The sequence below is a fragment of the Notamacropus eugenii genome, chromosome 3 (genome assembly GCF_028372415.1).
Source record: "Notamacropus eugenii isolate mMacEug1 chromosome 3, mMacEug1.pri_v2, whole genome shotgun sequence".
Lineage (NCBI taxonomy): Eukaryota > Metazoa > Chordata > Mammalia > Diprotodontia > Macropodidae > Notamacropus > Notamacropus eugenii.
In genome coordinates this window covers 431,982,930-432,002,816 of record NC_092874.1, presented here as the reverse complement: position 1 = coordinate 432,002,816, position 19,887 = coordinate 431,982,930, and the positions used below count along the sequence as shown (strand labels likewise).

Here is a 19,887-nt window from a genome sequence, read left to right as displayed (position 1 = left end):
CAGTTTTCTGAAGATTTGGGTTTGCAGCATAGAAATGTATTTTTGTGCCAGATTTATCTTCCTGATTTTGCTTGACTCAGGCTAGCAGTAGAATTCATTTCTATTTCTGAACACAAACCAGCCAACAGGAGCAGGCTCAGGAGCAAGAGAAAACTGATTTGTCCTGGATTGTGTACAGAGTGGGAAAGCAAGAAATCATTTACTTTGAAACATTGAAGTTGGTCTTTATTGCATAGAGAAACCACAGAGAAGTCTGAGGTTTGACGAAATGGGTCTGATTACTTTGAAAACACGATGTGTCTCCTCCAGTCAGAGATCCTGATGGTGTTTGAGCATAGTGGGGCCCTGGACAGCCTGACCCAGTCATGCCTCCTGTTTTCTCCTCTGAGAAAGAGAGGATGGGACCCGCCACCTTGTAAGGGCCCTCCCAGCAAAGAGTTTCCTTTTGATGGATCTTTAAATCTGCTGAGCACCAACAGTCAGTTAATTTTGTGGCCCCAGTTCATGTCACAGTTGATTTTCCTGTAGTTGTTGTTTGTCATTCAGCAAAATTAAGCTGAGCTTTATTTTTCTATTTTTATCTTCCCCTTCTCCCATCCTCCCCACAAGGTTTGTGGTCTCCTGAGCAGAAGTCTGTCTCTAAACATAAATCAAGCAGTAAAATTACCTGCTGCAGGTGAGCATCCAGGAAAGGGAGTGGGGGTGGGGAAGGGTGGAGGGGAAGGCAGGAGGCCAGGCATCCCTGGGCTTTCTCTGTCATCCCCATGGAAAGATAGACAGGAGAGAGTTTGGTTCCTCCGTTGCCAAGGTGGTGGAGGTGGGGGGAGGAGAGGCAGTCAGAGTCAGAGATGGAAAGAGGGAGAGACATAGAGAAACAGACAGAGAGAGACAGAAAGAGAGAGTGAGGGGGGAAGGGAGAGGGAGGGAGGGAAAGAGAGACAAAGACAGAGTGAGAGCTCCAGACTCCCTTTGGGTAGTAATTATGATCCAGAGAGAAGCCTTGTTGAGTGTTGGGTGACTGGAGATCCTGAAGCTGTCAGCATCACAGTCTCCCTGACTTGTGAGAAGGCATCACCCAGAGCTGAGGGTCCCAGGGTCCCTTTTCAATGTCTTAGTGCACCACTGATCACCCAGTCTTCTTTTCAATGTCTCACTGTTGACTGGAGAAGTCAAAAAGGACATCAGATGTGATCCTCTCTATTCACACCCTGGAACTAGCAATAGATAACCTTGAAACCCAACTAGAATTTTTTTCTTTTTAAAATTTTGTTTATTTATTTTTAGTTTTCAATATTTACTTCCATCAGCTTTTGAATTTTTCGTTTTCTCCCCCTTCCTCCTTTCTCTCCCTCCTCCCCAAGACAGCATGCAATCTGATATAGGCTGTACATATACGTTCATATTAAACATACATTCACCTTAGTCGTGTTGTAAAGAATTAGAACCAATGAGGGGAACCATGAGAAAGAAGAAACTAAACAGCTCTGCTTCCATCTGTGTTCACACTACAAAGTTCTTTCTTTGGATGTGGATGGCATCTCCATCGTGGGTCTTTTGGAGCTGGCTTAGATCCTGGCACTGCTGAGAAGAGCCAAGTCTTTGAAAGTCAGTAGCTGTGCACTGTGGCTGTTACTGTGTACAACATTCTCCTGGTTCTGCTCACTTCACTCAGCATCAGTTCATATAAATCTTTCCAGGTTTTCCTGGAGTCTGCCTGCTCACCATTTCTTGTAGCACAACAGTATTCCATTAGAATTTTTTTTACTTAGATTTATTTATTTTTTTTACTTTTATTCTGGACTTGACAAACATCAAATAAAATGGTCTATTCAATACAGAACAGAAAAAGAGGGTTGTACATGAAACTGCAGGTTTCTGTTAGAGCTGGCTTTTCTTGTGAAGTACATGGTAAATTCAACCTGTAGCTTTCAATACTTTCCTTATTTGTTCTTTTTGGCTCTTCTCTTTTCTGCTCTGCATTTTTAAAAGGATGCCTCAGTGATCCTTTTTTCTTTTTCTCTCCCTTCTATCGTATCCCTGTTCTCTCTCACTCTCTGATCATTACCACCTCATTGGGAGAAAAAGAACACCCTCCAAACAGAAATACGTAATCAAGTAAAACATATTCTCACATTGGCTGTGTCCAGAAACATTCATCTTTCCCTGCATTACCGCTCTCTGCCCAGAGGTGCCCAGCAGGCTCATTCTCAGTCCTTGAGAAATCGGAGTTGACCTTTAGAGCAGTGAGAGTCCTCAAGTCCTTTGTAATCTCATCTGATGCTCCATGAGAGTCATATCAGGTTGTCACTTCTTAGCCCATGTTGTCTTCTGTTTGACTCCTGGGTCTGGGAGCAGCTGGACCAACGATGGGCAGTACATTGCTCTGGGGATGTTCAATGGCATCATCAGCATCCGGAATAAAAATGGCGAGGAGAAGGTGAAGATCGAGCGGCCGGGAGGAGCTCTGTCTCCAATCTGGTCTATCTGCTGGAACCCTTCCAGGTACTGGTATCTGGTCGTCTCTCTTTTTCAGGAAAATAGTGACTTTTATGAGAAGATTTCTTAGAAAGGCTCGCCCTTGTTGCCTCCTTCCAGGGTCCTTGGCCCTTCCCACAGAGCCCTCGTTAGGTTCACCAGTTGGTTTAATTCTGAAATGGGCTGGATGGACAGAGCTTTCACTCTCTTTTTGGGGGATCTAGAGTAGGTGCCAAAGGTCAAACAAGATGAATGGTTAAGCCATTTTTCCAGGCTAACCTGGAAAATCTAGATTTTATAATCTAGATCTTATAAATCCTTTCCCATTATCATTGGGTTATTTCCCTACCTTTTTACTTTTCTTTAGCTCATTCCATTGTATTCTGAGGTATCCCCTGGGGACTAGTTTAATAATGCAGAGATGTTTGGGGCTTTTTTCCTCCCCCAGCAGGTTAGCACCTCCAGTGGTCTTCCCCAACATGTCCCCATGTAGTAATAAGGAAGTAAACTCTGACCACCCAAGAGCAAACCAGTCAGTGAGTAGGCATTTGTTGAGCTCCTGTTATGTGTTGGGTGCTTTGCTAAGCCCTGGGGATACAAAGAGAGTCACTGCCTTCATCCAGCTCTTCAGCCTTTTGTTGAGAAGCAGCTGCCCTCAAAGCAACGAAACCTTACCGAGTGGTTCCTTGAGAATCTCTGGGTGCAGGGAAGTTTTTATTAGCCTTTCCTGATGTGGGGCATTGGACACCTAAATCCAGGGTGGGTGCTTTCCTTCCCCCAAGTGCACTTTGGAAGATGTTGTGAATATGATGGGGCCTTTTGTGTTTCTTTGTATAGAGATTTTTGCAAAGATTATTACCGTGTCGGCCCCAAGTCCCACAGGGCCTCTTGAAGGTCACCTGAAAGACACCCAACTTTTCTCAGTTCGTTGCTTTGCTGGTTTTCAGCTCAGTGGTTTTTTGAAATGGGTGCTGGTGGGAGTCCTTTGCCTGGTGTGCCCAGAGCTTCCTGTTGCCTCCTGAGCCATTTGGTATGTCATGTTTCCCTCTCCGGCTCTGGGGTGCATCTCAGAGACCCTGCTGTTTGATTTTGTGGCCATAGATGACTCTGTGGCTTCAGCCTATCATTTTTAATTCATGAAAGACAGGATACTCAGTGTACCTGATGCCCACATTCTTCTTGGGTATAGCTCTATCTCCCCGTTACACACTTTGAATTTATAGCTTTAGTGTAGTTCTAGCTAATGTGATTATGAATGAACAATTACTGTCTGCAGCCGATGGGAGAGTTTCTGGATGAACAGAGAAAATGAGGAAGCTGAGGAGGTCATTGTCAACAGATATTTTCAGGAAATCCCTTCTGCTTTGAAGTCAGCCGTGTACAGTAGTCAGGGTAGTGAGGCAGAGGAGGAGGAACCTGAGGAAGAAGAGGACAGTCCCAGGGACGACAACTCGTGAGTGTGTTCTGAGGAGAGCTAAAGTTAGCCCTTCTACAATGAGAATGCCGGCGTCAGTGGGAGAACTCTCTGATGCAGATGTAACTGTCTTCAAGTCTCTTTACGAGGAGGGGGCCAAAGGGTTAGTGGTGAGGGAAGTGCCTCTGTTTCCAGGAGGTCCAATGTGGTGCATATAAGATACACACACACAGACACACACAGAGACACACACACACTGAGACACAGACGCACACATATAGACACAGACATAGACAGACACACACCCTCACAGCTATCTTGTTATCTCTCAAAATAAAGGTCCTAGGTCTTTTAAAAATCTCAGCATTAGCTCTGATTGTTTGAAATTCTGCATTCCATAAACCACATTCCCCCAGAAAATCCTTTCATTCATAGACTTCACCATCTTACTGTCTCACAAGAGTAGGCTAAAAAGAATAAATAAATCAGGATGATCCTGAGAACCATGCCTGCTTGGTTGTGTAACAGTCCCTGCATTTATTGGGAAGCCCTGATTTAGTGAGGGGTACACTCCTGATGTGCAGATGGTCTGTAGGGCATTGGGCACTGTCCTATTCAGGCTTTTGCCCATGCAGACCATGGATGTTCCTCATCTATCAGTTTTCCTCTGCAGGAACCAAAGATAACATTCCCTGGTCCTTTGCATATTTGTCATCACCTAATAGGTTTAGGATTGCACACCCAGCCCTGTAAAATAGGCTGATTATTTCTTTCTCAGCACCACACCCATAATTTTAGTAGCTGCCACCTGGCCAGGTGTGCCTTTGGGCTTGTTTATAGGCCCAGTGGAGAGGCACGCTCCCAGTGGTGGTAACAGAGAGAATCTGGAGTAGCCCACAGCCCAGCCTGTGCTACTTTTCTAGTCATGATGCAGCCTTCTAACTTTCTAAGGACTGCTATCTCCTCCACTGATACTGTTATACTTTTGTCGTCTGTTGTACTTGTGGACCTCTGGTCTTTTAGGCCAGTGCTTTCTCCTTCCCATTCAGAAATGGTCTCAGTTATCCAAGGGTTACTCTAGGCATTCTTAAGGGGATACTTATGTTTGGGCTTACCTACTGCAAATGATTTTTTCCTGAAAGTATAACATGACTTTTATTAATTTGTCCATGATGGGGTTCGATTTCTGAAATAATATTACACCTTTTATTGGCTCTAGCTAGTGATAATTTTATCTGTGGTTAGAATGCAGTAAGAAAATCATATAGGGAAAATTGGGATAACTTCTGTAGATGGACTAGATTTTCCCACCTTTCCTTGTTTGCAGACTACCTTCCCCAAAGTGTTACTGAATTTTAGGAGAAAAATAAAGGTCCCAGGTCTTTCAAAAATAAAGATACTAGATCTGTGGTACTTTGAAATCCTGCATTTCATAAACTGTGTTGCCCGAGAAAATCCTTGGTTGTGCCCTTTTATCCCTAGGTTTCCCTGTCTCCAACTGTGATGGGATCCTACAAAGGGAGCCCAGGGTAAAGAATATTCAATTAAACAATGGTTTCCAGGGGGAGCATTAACCTTGCCTCATCTTTACCACATTAATGTGTTGTGCTAAACAGCAGCAGCCTTTTGGCACCTGTACAGTTGTGCAGTGTTTGACCCCTTGCAGTCAGGAATTGTATCTTCTCCTTCCTGGTGTTTCTGAATCCCCTAGGAATAAATGTGTCAATAGGCCATTGCCCTACATGACCCTGTTTGTCTTTTGTTGATTAGAGATGAACATAATGACATCCTGGCTGTAGCTGACTGGGGGCAGAAACTTTCCTTCTACCAGCTGAGTGGCAAGCAGGTAGGTACTGGGTCCATTGGAGATATAGCTGTTCTCCTCAGATTGGTGGCACCTTCTCTCCCTCTGAGTTGTTTGCTTCTGGAGTTGTAACTCTGGCTGAACATTCACCAATGTGGTTCTTCTTTCATCAGATGCTGGTGTGGTGCTTAGTGATTTCAGAGCATTGTGCAGGGCCTGGTAGCATGTGACAAGTCAGGCCAACTCCTTTGTGAGCACCTTTCCTTCCCATGACTCCTGGGCTGCTGGAAGCCTTCCTTCTCCCAGTCCTTGTCATTTGGCGTGGTTTTCTTGTCTCTTCTTGATTCTTGAGTTTTCATTTTTTATGTCTGACTGAGGGAATAAGGGGAGGTGGTGGTGGTCAGAAAGTATTTCTAAACTCGGGAGCCAGTCTCCTATTCATGCCATGCCTTCCTTTTAAGTCCTTGGTCTCATTTTCACAAGTGCTAGTTTTCCTGAATCCACCAAAGAGGTATTTTTTGGAGTGCAAAGCAATGTGCTAGACATGGAGGAAGGGAGAAATAGCCCCTCTCCTTGAGGAATTTACAGTATGGTTGGAGAGAGAAGGCATACACATGTGAAATATTTAAGTCATAACATGAGGAGTATGTGATTGCTCCAGAAGTGCTATGAATTGTAAGTACTGTGGATATTCAGAGGAAAGGGGAGGTCAGTCAGTCCACAAGCATTTATTAAGCATTTGCTATGGAGCAGGCACTGACCTCAGCATCAGGATCCGAAGAAAGGCAGCCCAAGTTCTAATGGGTGAGGAGACAACATGCACAAAATGTTCTGTACGAGATCTACACAAATAAATGGAGGATGCTCTCCAAGCAAAGACATCAGTAACTTGAAGGCACTGAGTAATGCCTCCTGCAGTAGGGAGAGTAGGGAAGCCAAGAGGCAGAGGTGAGGAGGGAGGGCATTTCAGGCTTAGGGAGCAGCCAGCATGCGGGCATGGACTGGGGGGCCTCCATGGAGTGCTGGGCACGAGGAAAGGCAAATGCGCCAGTGAGCCAGGGTCATAGGCTGTGGTGAGGAATAAAGATCAGAGAGGTCGGAGGGGGTCAATCTGAGAAGCCAAAGAAGAGTTCTGTGTTTGATCTTGGGGATGCTAGGGAGCCACGGGAATGAGCTGGCTGGCTATTGGGGGTGGGGGAGTCAGACCTGCACGTCTGAGAAATCATTTTTTACTGAATGGATTAGGGAACACCTCATGGATGAGGAGGATTTAGGTTAGGCCTTGAAGGAATTTAGAATTTAGATACCTGGAAAGGAGAAATGAGTATTTTAAGGAGAAGGTCCTTCAACAAATACTTAATGCCCTTGGGAATGATGCATTGGAAAATGAGCTAGACTTGGAATCAGTAGGACTTAAACCCCAAAGTCCTGGCTTTGATCCTTACTCTCTGTGTGATGGGGACATATCCCTTTACCTCAGTTTCCTTATTTGTGAAGTGAGAACAACAGTGCTTGTGCTACCTGCATTCCTTTTTAATGGAAGTGCTTTAATAAACCTTTAAATACTATGTAAATTTGTTTTTCCTTTTGTTGACATATCACATTGAGATTGTGAATTAAGAAATGGTCTTTTTTTTTTGCCTGCGTTTTTTCTCCCTTTAGGTTGGGAAGGATAGATCACTGAACTTTGACCCTTGCTGCATCAGCTATTTTACCAAAGGAGAATATATTTTGCTTGGAGGTTCAGACAAACAAGTCTCCCTCTTCACCAAAGATGGAGTGCGTCTTGGGACCATAGGGGATCAGAACTCCTGGGTGTGGACATGTAAAGTTAAACCGGATTCCAATTATGTGGTAAGAAGAGAAATTTGTTCTCTAGGACTCCTCCCTCAAGTGGATGTTGAACAGTGAGAGCAAATATGTATATATTTGCTTCCATCTATGTTAATGCAACCAAGGGATTATAATAGATAATACTTGAAGACTCTCCGTAGAGAATAGTAGAACAGACCTTTGACTTATAGGATCTTAGAATTCTCATCCTTCCTTCTTTCTAGGTGATTGGCTGCCAGGATGGAACAATTTCCTTCTATCAGCTTATTTTTAGCACAGTTCATGGTCTCTATAAGGATCGTTATGCCTACAGGGACAGCATGACTGATGTGATTGTCCAGCACCTGATCACAGAGCAGAAAGGTAGGAGAAACCATGTGGATAAAATACATGTAGAATGATACACCCCGAGAAGGGACATTTGCTGGAGAAAACTGGAGTCAGATCAGGAGGCTTGACATTTAGTGCTCATACCTCTTCATTGGAAACGTGGAAGGGATGGTGCTGATGGCCCATTTATTGGGGCAGCCTGCGGTCATGCACCCTTTCCACTAGAGGTCACTCTCCTTCAGGATTTCAAGAGTATTTCCGTACTCCTGATTTTGTTAGGGGCTGTCCAGATACAGTGAGTTGTCTTTGGGGCTGCTGTGGGTACAGACATGAGGGATTTAAAACTGATCCCAAAGTGCTGAGTAGACTTACACTTGGATGTTTTGGCTTATGTAGACCAACAGGTGTAGTCCATACCCCCTCAGTGGAGAGGATACCTGCTAGGCCAGAGTTTGAGATCCAGTTTTGCCACTTTCTGGTCTTGTGACTCATGGTAAGTCATTTCCCACCTGTGAGCTCCAGTCTCTTCACCTACCCAATGGAGATGGCCATGACTGGGCTGCTGACTTTACAAGGAGGTGACGATCCAATAAGAGCCAAGCTCTTTGCGTACCATAATGTCCTCTCTAGTCTAAGAGTTCTGGAGTTATCTTGAAGCTCTAAGAGTGTATCTCTTTGTAGGCTACAATTCATCAGTCATACCTAGAAACAAAGGTGTTTGGAGCTACAGAACTATGGGAGTCTGCTATGGCCCCTCAGGCAGCCTCCACTTCCTTTGACTGCCCAGCATACAGTGGTCAATCTCTTATTGTCTGTGCCACTAATAACTTACCATAGCTAACCAGCCTGAAAGCCCCATTGTCATGGCCTGTGACATGAAGGCAGAGAGATTTCCCTGCCTTCTGCATTACTTCCAGCCTCAGAGAGAAAGAAACTGACATCAGACTCCTTTTTTCTTTCTTGGCAGTTCGGATCAAGTGCAAAGAGCTTGTGAAGAAAATCGCCATCTACAAGAACCGGCTGGCTATCCAGCTGCCGGAAAGGATCTTAATCTATGAATTATACTCAGATGACTCCTCAGACATGCATTATCGAGTTAAGGAAAAGATTGTCAAGAAATTTGAGTGTAACCTACTGGTGGTGTGCTCGGATCACATCATCCTCTGCCAGGTCTGGAGCTTTGTGTGTGTGTGTATGCATGCATGTTGAAAAACATATTTTTGATCCCTGTGTCTTTTCTAGGTTTCTCCCAAGGGTCTGGTTGTTAGCTCAGGGCTTTAAAATGGGTACTATTGGTTTAAACTTTTCAATTTCCAGAGAATCTTTGGATGCTTTTCATTATATTGGATTTTTGTCACATCAGATACTGTTTGAAATAAGCAAGATGGTGGTTGGGACCTGATGATCTTTTTGTAATATGGAGAATTTTGTTTTAATGGGATTTGACCTATGACTGTCAGAATATGAATGAGTAACACAGGAAATTAAGGTTAATTTGTTTATTCATGTGGATTTGTGTGTGTGTGTGTGTGTATGTGTGTATATAGCCTAAAAATGATAATTAGAGCTTAATAAATGCCCATTAGGTATTCAAGGAAAGAGTTCTCAATCAAGAGAAGGCCTTCTTGCTTCCTAGGGAATGGTCATGACTCACAGCCATTGACCAATATTAAGTGACATTTGAGGATGCTTTGGAAGGAGGAATACCTTAACTCCTAACAGTAGAGCTGGGTTCAGGTTCACTTGGAATAAAATAGAGAAAGTCTTGCATAAGTCAGAAATTATTACTGTAGAATGAGATATTTCTGTTTCAATATTTTTTTGAAATCCAGAGCTTTGCAGGAGACTTAGGGATGCCTCTGGTCATAGCATGACTTCCTTGTGTAGGACCAGCAGTGTCTGCTTTATTAAATGAGCCTGTGTATGATGTTTGGTTTGCAGGAGAAAAGGCTGCAGTGCTTGTCTTTTGGAGGTGTAAAAGAGAGGGAGTGGCAGATGGAGGCCCTTATTCGTTACATCAAGGTGATTGGAGGCCCACCTGGAAGAGAAGGCCTTCTGGTTGGCTTGAAGAATGGTCAGGTGAGTGTTTGCTACTTGAGTTTGTGTGGTGAGGGCTTCCATGTGCCTGGTAATCTGTACACTGGTTCACATGACTCAGAAATAGCCTTGACACCAATGCAGATTTCAGTAAGTGCTAAAAGCTTCCATCTTTTCCAAGGGCATGGTGGAAGGAAACCCAGAGTGTGGCTTTGTGCCCCAAGGAGCCTGAGGGAGAGCATTTCCTAGTCATCAACCCAGTGGAAAAGCATGCCTCAAATTCTTGGCATGTTCGCACACCAGGGGGATTGTCATTGCAACCACTGAGCTGGATTAGTCAAAAATGGATTAGGTTACTGAAGGTCACCCAGAAATGGGAACTTTATTAATGCCTTGGAGTGGGGAGGGAGACTGGGAGAGACAGAGAGAGAGAAACTGTGACTTAGGTCACATTCATATGAGTGAAATGAATGGATCTTAGTTAGAGTCTTAGATCATACCCATAGCTTGCAACAAAAGGCTTGTAGCATAGTTCATATGCTTGAAAAATGATTGACGTAACTCCAGCACAGCTCACTTGGCCTTAATGATCGATATTGTTTGACAACAGAATTCTGGCTTTGTGGTCTCTGCTCCTCCATAGAGCTGAGCCTTCATCCTCCCTCCAGGAGCAAAAACCAAAGTTGAAAGGGGGTTTTTGCTTGTTTCTGGGAGATGATGACCTAGTTACACCTTTAGGAATCATGCCAGTCACAGAGTTTAGATGCCCTTCAGTGCTCATCTAGTCTAAGCTGAACCTGAAAGGAATCTTTGCCATAACTGCCCCAATCAATCCCCTTTCCTCACAAAGTCTGAATTGGCTTTTTTGACATTCCTCTTTGACATTGTTTCTGGTCCTGCCTCTGGGGCCAAACAAAATACTGGAAATACTGGAACACGGCTTTTCTATCTCCCTTGAGTCTTCTCTAGGCTAAAAATCCCTGGTACTTCAGCTGGTATTTACATGACATAGACTCAGGAGCCTTGTCCCTCCGCTTGCCCTCTTTTGACACTCACTGGCTTGTCAGCATCCTTGCATTGTGGGTCACAGACCTGAACGGGGGCCTTCAGCTCTTTCAGACCAATTGTGGTCTGACTGTGCTGTGCCCTGTACCCGAGAAGAGGGAGACTTTGCATTTCCCTGTAGTGAATTTGTCTTATTAGATTCAGCCCAATGCTCTAGTCTGTCAGGATCTTTTCAGATCCTGACTCTTTTATCCAGCGTGTTAGCTTTGTTATTTGCAAATGAGATGGGCCAAGAGAATGATTATAATCCCTGTAAAAAATGATATAGGTGATTGAATTTTCTAATTCAGAATTACTGCATTGAGAAGCTATGATCAGGTGAGGAACTAAACATGACTCAGGCCTGGAATACAGTCATTAGAATTTGGGAGTTAGCTAAAATCAGTTTCTTCTTCTTTTTTTTTTTTTTAAAAACATTTTTAGACAAGCTATTTCAGCCTACAGATTGCTCCTCCAGATGTGATTGTACCCCAAGGCTCTGTCCCGGACCCTCTTCTCTCTTTACATGATAGGTAGTGCAGCGGATAGCCTTCTTGGCCTGTCATCAAGAAGACCTGAGATCAAATCTGCCCTAAGACCCTTACTAACCATATGACACTGGGCAAGCCCCCTAACCCCCTTTGCCTCAGTTTCCTGTTCTGTAAACAGCAGAACCTACCTCGAAAGTTTTTTGTGAGGATCAGATGAGATAATTGTAACGTGCTTAGCACAGTGCCAGGCACATAGTGTTATGTAAATGTAAGCTGCTGCTGTTATTATTACTGTTATCTGTACTCTCTCACTTGATGATCTCATTGGCTCCCATAGTTTAATTATCATCTCTATGTAGATGACTTGTAAAAGCTATATGTATATATATGAAGGGTATACTTTGATTTCTAAGTTCCTGTTGCTTATTTTAACTGGATGTCCTGGAGGCATCTCACACTCATAATGTTCAGAATAGAGCTCATTCTCTTCCCTGACCCCCCAAATCCACTCCTCTTTCAATCTTCCCTATTTCTGTCAAGGGGACCACCTTCCTGACAGCAGTTGGTGGTACAGTGGTTAGAACTGTGGGCTTAGAATCAGGAAGACCTGAGTTCAAGTCCAACTTAAGATACTTATTATCTCTGTGATCCTGGGTAAGTCACTTAACCTTTGTTTGTCTCAGTTTCCTCAGCTGTCAGAATGAGATAATAATTACCCCCTAGGATTGTTGTGAGGATCAAATGAGATATTTGGAAAAAACACTTTGCAGAATGCCTGGCACATAGTAGACACTATATAAATGCCTATTCCCTCCATCCCCTCTCCTCCTTCCAGGCACTCAAGTTCACAACCCTGGGGTTATTGTAATCTCCTCTCACCACATATATCTAATCAGTCCCCACAGGTTGTCATTTCTACTTCCAGATTCTCAAATCAGTCCCTTTCTCTCCCCTCATGTAGCATCCCCCTACTTTGGACCCTCGTTGCCTGTCTCCTGGACTAGTGCAGTGATCTTCTCAGTTTCCCTGCCTTATGTCCCTCCCCACTTGAGTCCATCCTCACCAGAGCTGCTGAAGTGGTTTTCCTCAAGTGCAGTTTTAAGCACATTACTTCCCTTCTCAGTAAAAGCCAGTTGCTCCCTGGTGCCTCCAGGATCAAATATAAACTCCCCTGTCTGTCTTTCAAAGCCATGGCCCTGATCTCCGTTCCCACCCTCACCCATTCCTCCCTTTCCTACCCTTGGTGCAGTCAGATTAGTCTTCTCACTACTGCTCACACTCAACACCATCACCTTTGCTGCGGGGCCTCCCTGAGGCATGGACTGCCCTGCCTCCTCGTTTCTGCTTCTTATAATCTCTCATTTTCTTCAAGTTTCAAGTCATGCTATTTTCTGTGTGAAATCTGTGCTCTCCCTCTCTCTCTTAGCACCCTCCCTTGCAAATGACCTCAGATAATGCATACGTACATGTTCATATATACATATACGTGCAAAACCTCTCTGTGTCTCCCTTTTGGGAATCTAAGCTCTCTGGAGGCAGTTACTATTTGAATCTTGTCTTTGTATTCTGCATGCTGAACGTCTTGGTGCTGTGAGAATCTTGCACAAATTTGCTCACAATGTGGAAGTTCTGAGTGGGATGTCTGAGAACTTGAAAGCTCAGTTGTGGCCTGCCTTGCAGAGTTATCTTGTGTGAATTAGAAACCAGCTGATGGTTGTGTAGATGAGGTTGCCCAGATCTGTTCTGAGGTTAAAGATATCAGCCTTCTCATGGAGGAGTTCCCAAAACCCACGTATAAAATCAGTGGGGACTTGAACCATGGAAGGAGAGCCCATTTGTCATGATTTTCTGTATGAAAAGGGATCAGTTCCATTCAGTTCACAAACATTGGGTACTTATTAAAAATGGGGGCCCTCCTTTGAGGAGGGAGGGATCACTTTTGGCCAGAGAAGTAGACACGCATCATCCATTGTTAGTTTCTGACTAGAATCCCTGTAGGGTGGAGCATTTAGCCAGCCAGGACAGCAGACATTTTGAGGCATCAGAGAAACCATTTTACAGTGAACCCCAATTGTACTCTGTTAGTATGTGGTATCTGCCGTGCTTTTGGTAAGAATGTCCTTGTGCCTTGTGATATCAACAGGAGCGCTTTTCTCCACTAAGGAGCTTCTCAGACGTTAAACTGTGTTTGAAGTTTCCTCCAAGGCAGTGACTGACACGTGTCGTTGAAACATTTCCAGATCCTAAAGATTTTTGTCGACAATCTGTTTGCCATCGTCCTGCTCAAGCAGGCCACAGCCGTGCGGTGCCTGGACATGAGCGCATCCCGGAATAAGCTAGCTGTAGTGGACGAAAACGACACCTGCCTGGTGTATGATATTCACACCAAAGAACTGCTCTTTCAGGTAGGAGATTGGAGCAGGCCACTAGGCCGGCCAGAATACAAGTTATGGCCACATGGAGAATTAAAGGTCTTTTAGTCTTCCTCTCTTTGTTTCACAGGGATGTTGTGAGTCTACAAGATAATCCCAGTCAAATGATTGAACCCCTCAGGGATAGGCATCATACATAGAACATGATTCTGTTGTAGAGGCAGGTTAACGTCCCCAGGGAGGTGAGGGACAGGCTGGTCAGGTGTCCACCAGCTTCCCTTTCCTCCCCACTGTTTTCACTCTGCAGCTAGCAGGGTGCACGGGGAGCTGGGATCATTCCAACTTGACTGTGCTCCTATTTCCAAATAGCAGAGGAAGGATGGGGATTGCTGCTACAAGTCCTATCTTGTGCTCCTGGTGTTTTCCAGAATTCTGCTGATAGTAGTATAAGTAGAGCTGCTGGAGTGGGGGGCTGGGGGTAGGTAATTTACGTCTTAATCTGGAAACTGCTTCCTGTTGCTTTCAGTCTACTGACCTTCTTCTTAGCTAGGGGTACACCTGAATTCCAATGTCCTCCCCACTTTGAACTCTTACTCTCACTCCCCATACTCAATCTACTTTCCTCACCCTCACCCCTGCCCCTAGTCCTTATCTGGGGAATACAGGCAGCTTGGGAGATTGTATGTCTGGTAGGGATCTCCTGGGTCGGGGTAGGGGAGTGGTAGAAAGAGCAGGTAGAATTCTTAGAACTTGTCTTTGGGTATAAAGGTCCTCTGACTAGTGGTTTTGATTTCTTTTTGTGGTCTCCATGGGGCTTGAGAGCCAAGCAGGAAATTGTGGAAAAAAATCCCTTGCTGATTCTGTTTTTATAGTGTATAAGTGTATATGCAGGACAGTTTTTTAAAAAAATTGTATATCCATTTGGAAATGAAAGATGCAATGTTGAAACAGTGACAAAGGTCGTATGCTCTTTTTTCCTATCAAACTTTTTTCTTTTTAAAAAATTTATTTTTAACATTCTTTTTTTTTTTAAATTGTGAGTTTTTACTGATCCATCCATTCTGGAGAGCAATTTGGAACTATGCCCAGAGGGCTATAAAACTGTGCATACCCTTTGATCCAGTAATATCACTACTAGGTCTATCACAAAGAGATCTTAAAAAAGGGAAAAGGACCTGCATGTACAAAAATATTTATAGCAGCTCTTTTTGTGGTGGCCAAGAATTGGAAATTGAGGGGATGCCCATTAATTGGGGAATGGCTGAACAAGTTGTGGTATATGAATGTAATGGAATACTATTGTGCTACAAGAAATGATGAACAGGAGGACTTCAGAAAAACCTGGAAAGACTTATATGAACTGATGCTGAGTGAAGTGAGCAGAATCAGGAGAACATTATACACAGCCACAGGAACGTTGTATGATGATTAACTCTGATAGGTTTAACTCTTCTTAATAATCTAGTGATCCAAAACAATTCCAAAACACTCATGATGAAAAATGCTATCCACATCCAGTGAAAGAACTGTTGAATCTGAATGCAAATCAGAGCATATTATTTTCATTTTCTTTCTTTCTCATGGTTTTTCCCTTTTGTTCTGATTTTTTTTTCATAACATGACTAATGTGGAATTAGGTCAGAAAGAGATACAGGAGAGCTCTCAGGGTCTCTCTGAAGAACTTTGGAATTGATTGTGAAACATGGGAGACGCTGGCACAGGACTGCCCAGCATGGTGTGTCCACATCAAAGAAGGAACTCTGTGTTCTATGAGCAAAGCAGATTGGAGTAGCTCAAAAAAAAATTTGGAATGGGCAAATTTAGAGTCATCTCCACCCCAAATGTTCATGAGGACTGTGTGCCTGACCTGTTGTAGAGTTGGCATTCCAACAACATGGCCAGCCCATTCAAGAGTTACACTCTCTGCAGTACAGTTTGAATACTTGGTAGTTCATCCTGAGAAAGGACCTCAGTGTCTGGTACTACTGGATGATCTTAGGATCATTCTAAGACAATTCACATGAAAGTGGTTCAATTTCCTGACATGGCACTGGTGTACTGTCCAGGTTTCACAGTCATACAACTTTGAGGTCAGCTCAGTGGCTCTGTAGACCTTTAGCTTGGTAGCCAAATACCTCTTCTCTCCCACACTTTCCTCTGGAGCCTCCCAAACACTGAGCTAGCTCTGGCAACGTGTGTGTCAACCTCACTAACAATGTGTACATCCCTAGAAAGTATACTGCTAAGGTAAGTAAACTTGTCCACAGCATTTAATATTTCTTCATTTGCTATAAATGATGGCTTCATGCATGGATGGATGGTGTGGTGCTACCTGTTGGGGAACCTGTTTTCTTGGTGTTAATTATTAGACGAAAATTACCATAGGTAGCAGAGAATCAATCGATATTCTAGTGCATCTCAGCTTTGGAGGTTGCATTGAGTACACAATCATCTGTGAAAACATCATGCACCAATTTTCCCTCCACTTTAGTCTTGAATTGTATCCTTTTCAAGTTAATTTACCATCAGTGCAGTAGCTGCCCTTGACTTTTCATTAAAAGTGTCTGACAATATTGCTGAAAACATTATGCTAAAAAACAGAGGAGTAAGCCCACAGCACTGCTTCACTTGATTAATGATGGGAGAGTTTGAGAGCATCATCCTTAATTCAGAGCCCATGCAAGCATACAACTATTGTACAATAGTGGTGAACTTCTCTGGATAACCAAATTTTTCCATCCTCTTCTACAAGCAACAGTGTCAAAGACCTTGGTCAAATCAAGGAACTTTTGTGTACAGATCTCTGTTCTGCTCCTGGCATCTGTCCTGAAATTGCCAGGCAGCAAACACTGTACCAGCTGTTCCTCAGCCCTTTCAGAAGCTACAGTGGCTCACAGGTAGATGACCATCTTCTGGGTGAAAGATCAGCCTATTAAGGAAGACTCTGGGAAGGATCTTCCCAGCATTGACTAAGAATCTTTCATCTCCCTAAGCTTCACTATCTGGTCATTGGATTCAAGTGGCTCTGGAGAAGTGAGGCTAGTGACCTGCGCAGCCCTCCCTCACTCAAAACGAAGTCAAGTGCAAGTCATGTCATCATTTCTGTGATGGCATGGTCTTCTTTGGCAACAAAGGATGAACATAAATGTGGAATTATGTTTTACTTGATTATATATGTATTACCTATGTTCGATTGCTTGCTTTCTTGGGGAGGGTATAGGGAAAGAAAGGAAGGAGAAAAATTTGGAATTCAAAATTTTACAAAAATGAATACTGAAAACTCTCTTTGCATGTAATTAGAAAAAAATACTATTAAGGAAAAAAATTTTTTGAGTTCCGAATTCTCTCTCTCCCTCCAGCACCTCCCTCACTCATTGAGAAGGCAGGCAATGTGGTATCAATCACACATGTTAGTCGTACAGAACATATTTCCATATTAGCCATGTAGCAGAAAAGCAAGAAAATAAAGTGAGAAAATTGTAATTCATTTTGTACTCAGAGTTCTCTTCTCTGGAGATGGATAGGATTTTTCCTCATGAGTCCTTTGGAATTGTCTTTGGTCATTGTCTTGATCAGAGTAGTTAAGTCTTTCACAGCTGATGGCCATATAGCATCACTGTTGCTTTGTGCAGTGTTCTCCTGGTTCTGCTCACTTCACTCTGCATCAGTTTGTATAAGTCTTGGCGCATTTTACCGAAAGTGGCCCCTTCATCATTCCTCAAAGCACAGTAGTGCCCCATCACAGTCCTGTACCCCAACTTGTTCAGCCATTTCTCAGGGGGTGAACATCTCCTCAGTTTCCTATTCTTTGCTGCTACAAAAAAGCTGCTGTAACATTTTATGCATGCAGGTCCTTTTCCTTTTCCTTTGCGCTCTTTGGCATACAGACCTTGTAGAGATGATGCTGAGTCAGAGGGTACGTATGGCTTTATAGTCCTTTGGGTGCAGCTTCTGTTGTTCTCCAGAATGGTTGGACCAGTTCACAACTCCACCAGCAGTGCATTCATGTGCCTGTGTTTCTTCATACCCTCTAGCATTTGTTGTTCTGATGGGTGTGAGGCAGTGCCTCAGAGTTGTTTGAATGTATGTTTCTCTAATTAGTAGTTATTTAGAGCATTTTTTCATGTGACTATAGGTAGCTTTGATTACTTCTGAAAACTGCCTATGCACATCACTTGACCATTGATCAACTGAGGAATGCCTCTTAATTTTTACAGATTTGACTCAATTTGAGAAGACCATGTTCTCTTCTGGGAAAAGCGTGGGTGTGATCTAATGGTTCTCACCCTGTCCCTCCTAGGAACCAAATGCTAACAGTGTAGCCTGGAACACTCAGTGTGAGGACATGCTCTGCTTCTCGGGCGGCGGCTATCTCAACATCAAAGCCAGCAACTTCCCTGTGCACCAGCAGAAGCTCCAAGGCTTCGTCGTGGGCTACAACGGCTCCAAGATCTTTTGTCTGCATGTGTTCTCCATGTCAGCTGTGGAAGTGCCCCAGGTAATGCATCCGTCCGCACTGTGTGCCAGGCACTGTGTTAGTCTTGCTCCTTGATGAGCTGACTTTAGGGTTGTGGGAGGGGATGGTCACCAGCAACTGTAAACCCAATAAAACAGACCCCACAACTGGGTATTTTTTGGGAGATGGGGATGGTGAGTAGGGAAATAAGGGTAGAGGCATTTATACAGCTCCTGCTGTGTACCAGGCGCTGTGCTAAGTGCTTTTCATACATTACATCATTTGATCTTCTTGACAGCCCTGAAAGGTCTCCATTTTACATTTGAGGAAACTGAGGCAAACAGGGTGAAGCAACTTGCCCAGCTAGTCAGTGTCTGAGGCAGCATTTTACCTCAGATCTGCCGTATTCCAGAGCCAGTGCTTTATCCAACATGCCCCTTGCAGAGAGAGCGTGAGAAGTGAGAGGAGAAGTTGGAGTTATAGGGAAGAGATTGGAGAAGGAACATCTTGGGGGGAGATGACTTCCAATGGAAAGTAGAATTTTCAAATCTGATCCCGTTGAATTCTGTTTCTGGAGGTTCCAGTGTGTGGCATGAGGGCAGAGAAAGGAGGAGCAGTGAAAAAGCCAGACAATTCCAGAAAGAAGACTCTCTTGCTCCCTCCCTTTGGCCTACAGGAAAGACTGAGTGGAGGGTCATTTTCTCTCTGTGCTGAAGGCCCCTGCAGGGTTCCTGTCCTGGGTACCACAGCCAGCTTGGCTGACGTAGCACAACTACTGGGGCCCTGGGAGAGAAGTCCAAGACAAAGGCCCTTTATCCATTGCCTTGCCTGTAGCCAGACTGTGGGGCGGCTGGGAGAGGAGGGTGAAAGCCTCAGGCTCATTTGGGTGGTTTCCTCTTCAAATGTGCCTCTTTTGGTGCAATAGTTAGTTTGTTAGGGTGGCCAGGTGGCTCAGTAGACCCTGAGAGCGTGCAGGGGAGGAATCAAAGAGTCGGTCATGTGGTTCAGGGGGCATTTATTTTTACATTTCTCATACCTGGAACCCCAGACAAGCCTAATTGCTCATTGTCAGCATGGAGTGTTGAGTGAGCACATGAGCCCATTTTTGGTACCTAGCCCTTTGCTGGGGGCAGGAGGGGGGCATACAGGAAGTATGAGATATAGCTTAAGACACTCAGGGACTAATCAGAGAGACAAGACGTAGGCACAGTGTAAGACACGAGTACTCCAGGAGCTTGCAAGTGAGGACTTCGTGAGTGAGGAGAATAAGGTTGAGTGGGAGAGCATTTCAGGTGGAGGAGATGGCACAGTCAAAAGCATGGAGGCAGAATGAGTCCATCCCGTTCCAGTCATGGTGAGATTGGGGCTGACTCAAATCAGAGAATAATGAAAAACAAGGTTTGATAGGAGAGGGAGGTATGCCAGGCTAAGGAGTTTGGTCTGGATTTTATAGGCAGGAAGATAGGGAGACAGCTAATCATAACAATAATAGATAAAAACTAACATTTCTGTGATGCCTTAAGGTTTGCAAAACACATTTTAAGTTAGTTTATTTCATCCTCATAACAGCCCTGCAAAGTAAGTGCTGTGATTATCCCCATTTCACAGATGGGGAACCTGAGGCAGACAGG

General features: G+C 44.1%; 1 protein-coding gene across 4 annotated transcripts in view; it reads left to right on the top strand.

Moving 5' to 3' along the window:
- The window catches only part of IFT122 (intraflagellar transport 122), a 78,735-nt gene that overhangs the window by 26,256 nt on the left and 32,592 nt on the right, over positions 1 to 19,887 (top strand). For 2 of the 4 annotated variants that reach the window (XM_072598413.1, XM_072598412.1), the window contains exons 6-15: positions 610 to 676; positions 2,356 to 2,502; positions 3,752 to 3,928; positions 5,660 to 5,735; positions 7,356 to 7,547; positions 7,751 to 7,889; positions 8,824 to 9,026; positions 9,798 to 9,935; positions 13,669 to 13,833; positions 18,101 to 18,298. In XM_072598413.1, the coding sequence (XP_072454514.1) occupies positions 610 to 676; positions 2,356 to 2,502; positions 3,752 to 3,928; positions 5,660 to 5,735; positions 7,356 to 7,547; positions 7,751 to 7,889; positions 8,824 to 9,026; positions 9,798 to 9,935; positions 13,669 to 13,833; positions 18,101 to 18,298 (1,502 nt within the window). The remainder of the gene's footprint in view (positions 1 to 609; positions 677 to 2,355; positions 2,503 to 3,751; positions 3,929 to 5,659; positions 5,736 to 7,355; positions 7,548 to 7,750; positions 7,890 to 8,823; positions 9,027 to 9,797; positions 9,936 to 13,668; positions 13,834 to 18,100; positions 18,299 to 19,887) is intronic. The other 2 variants (XM_072598415.1, XM_072598414.1) reach the window with 1 other exon arrangement.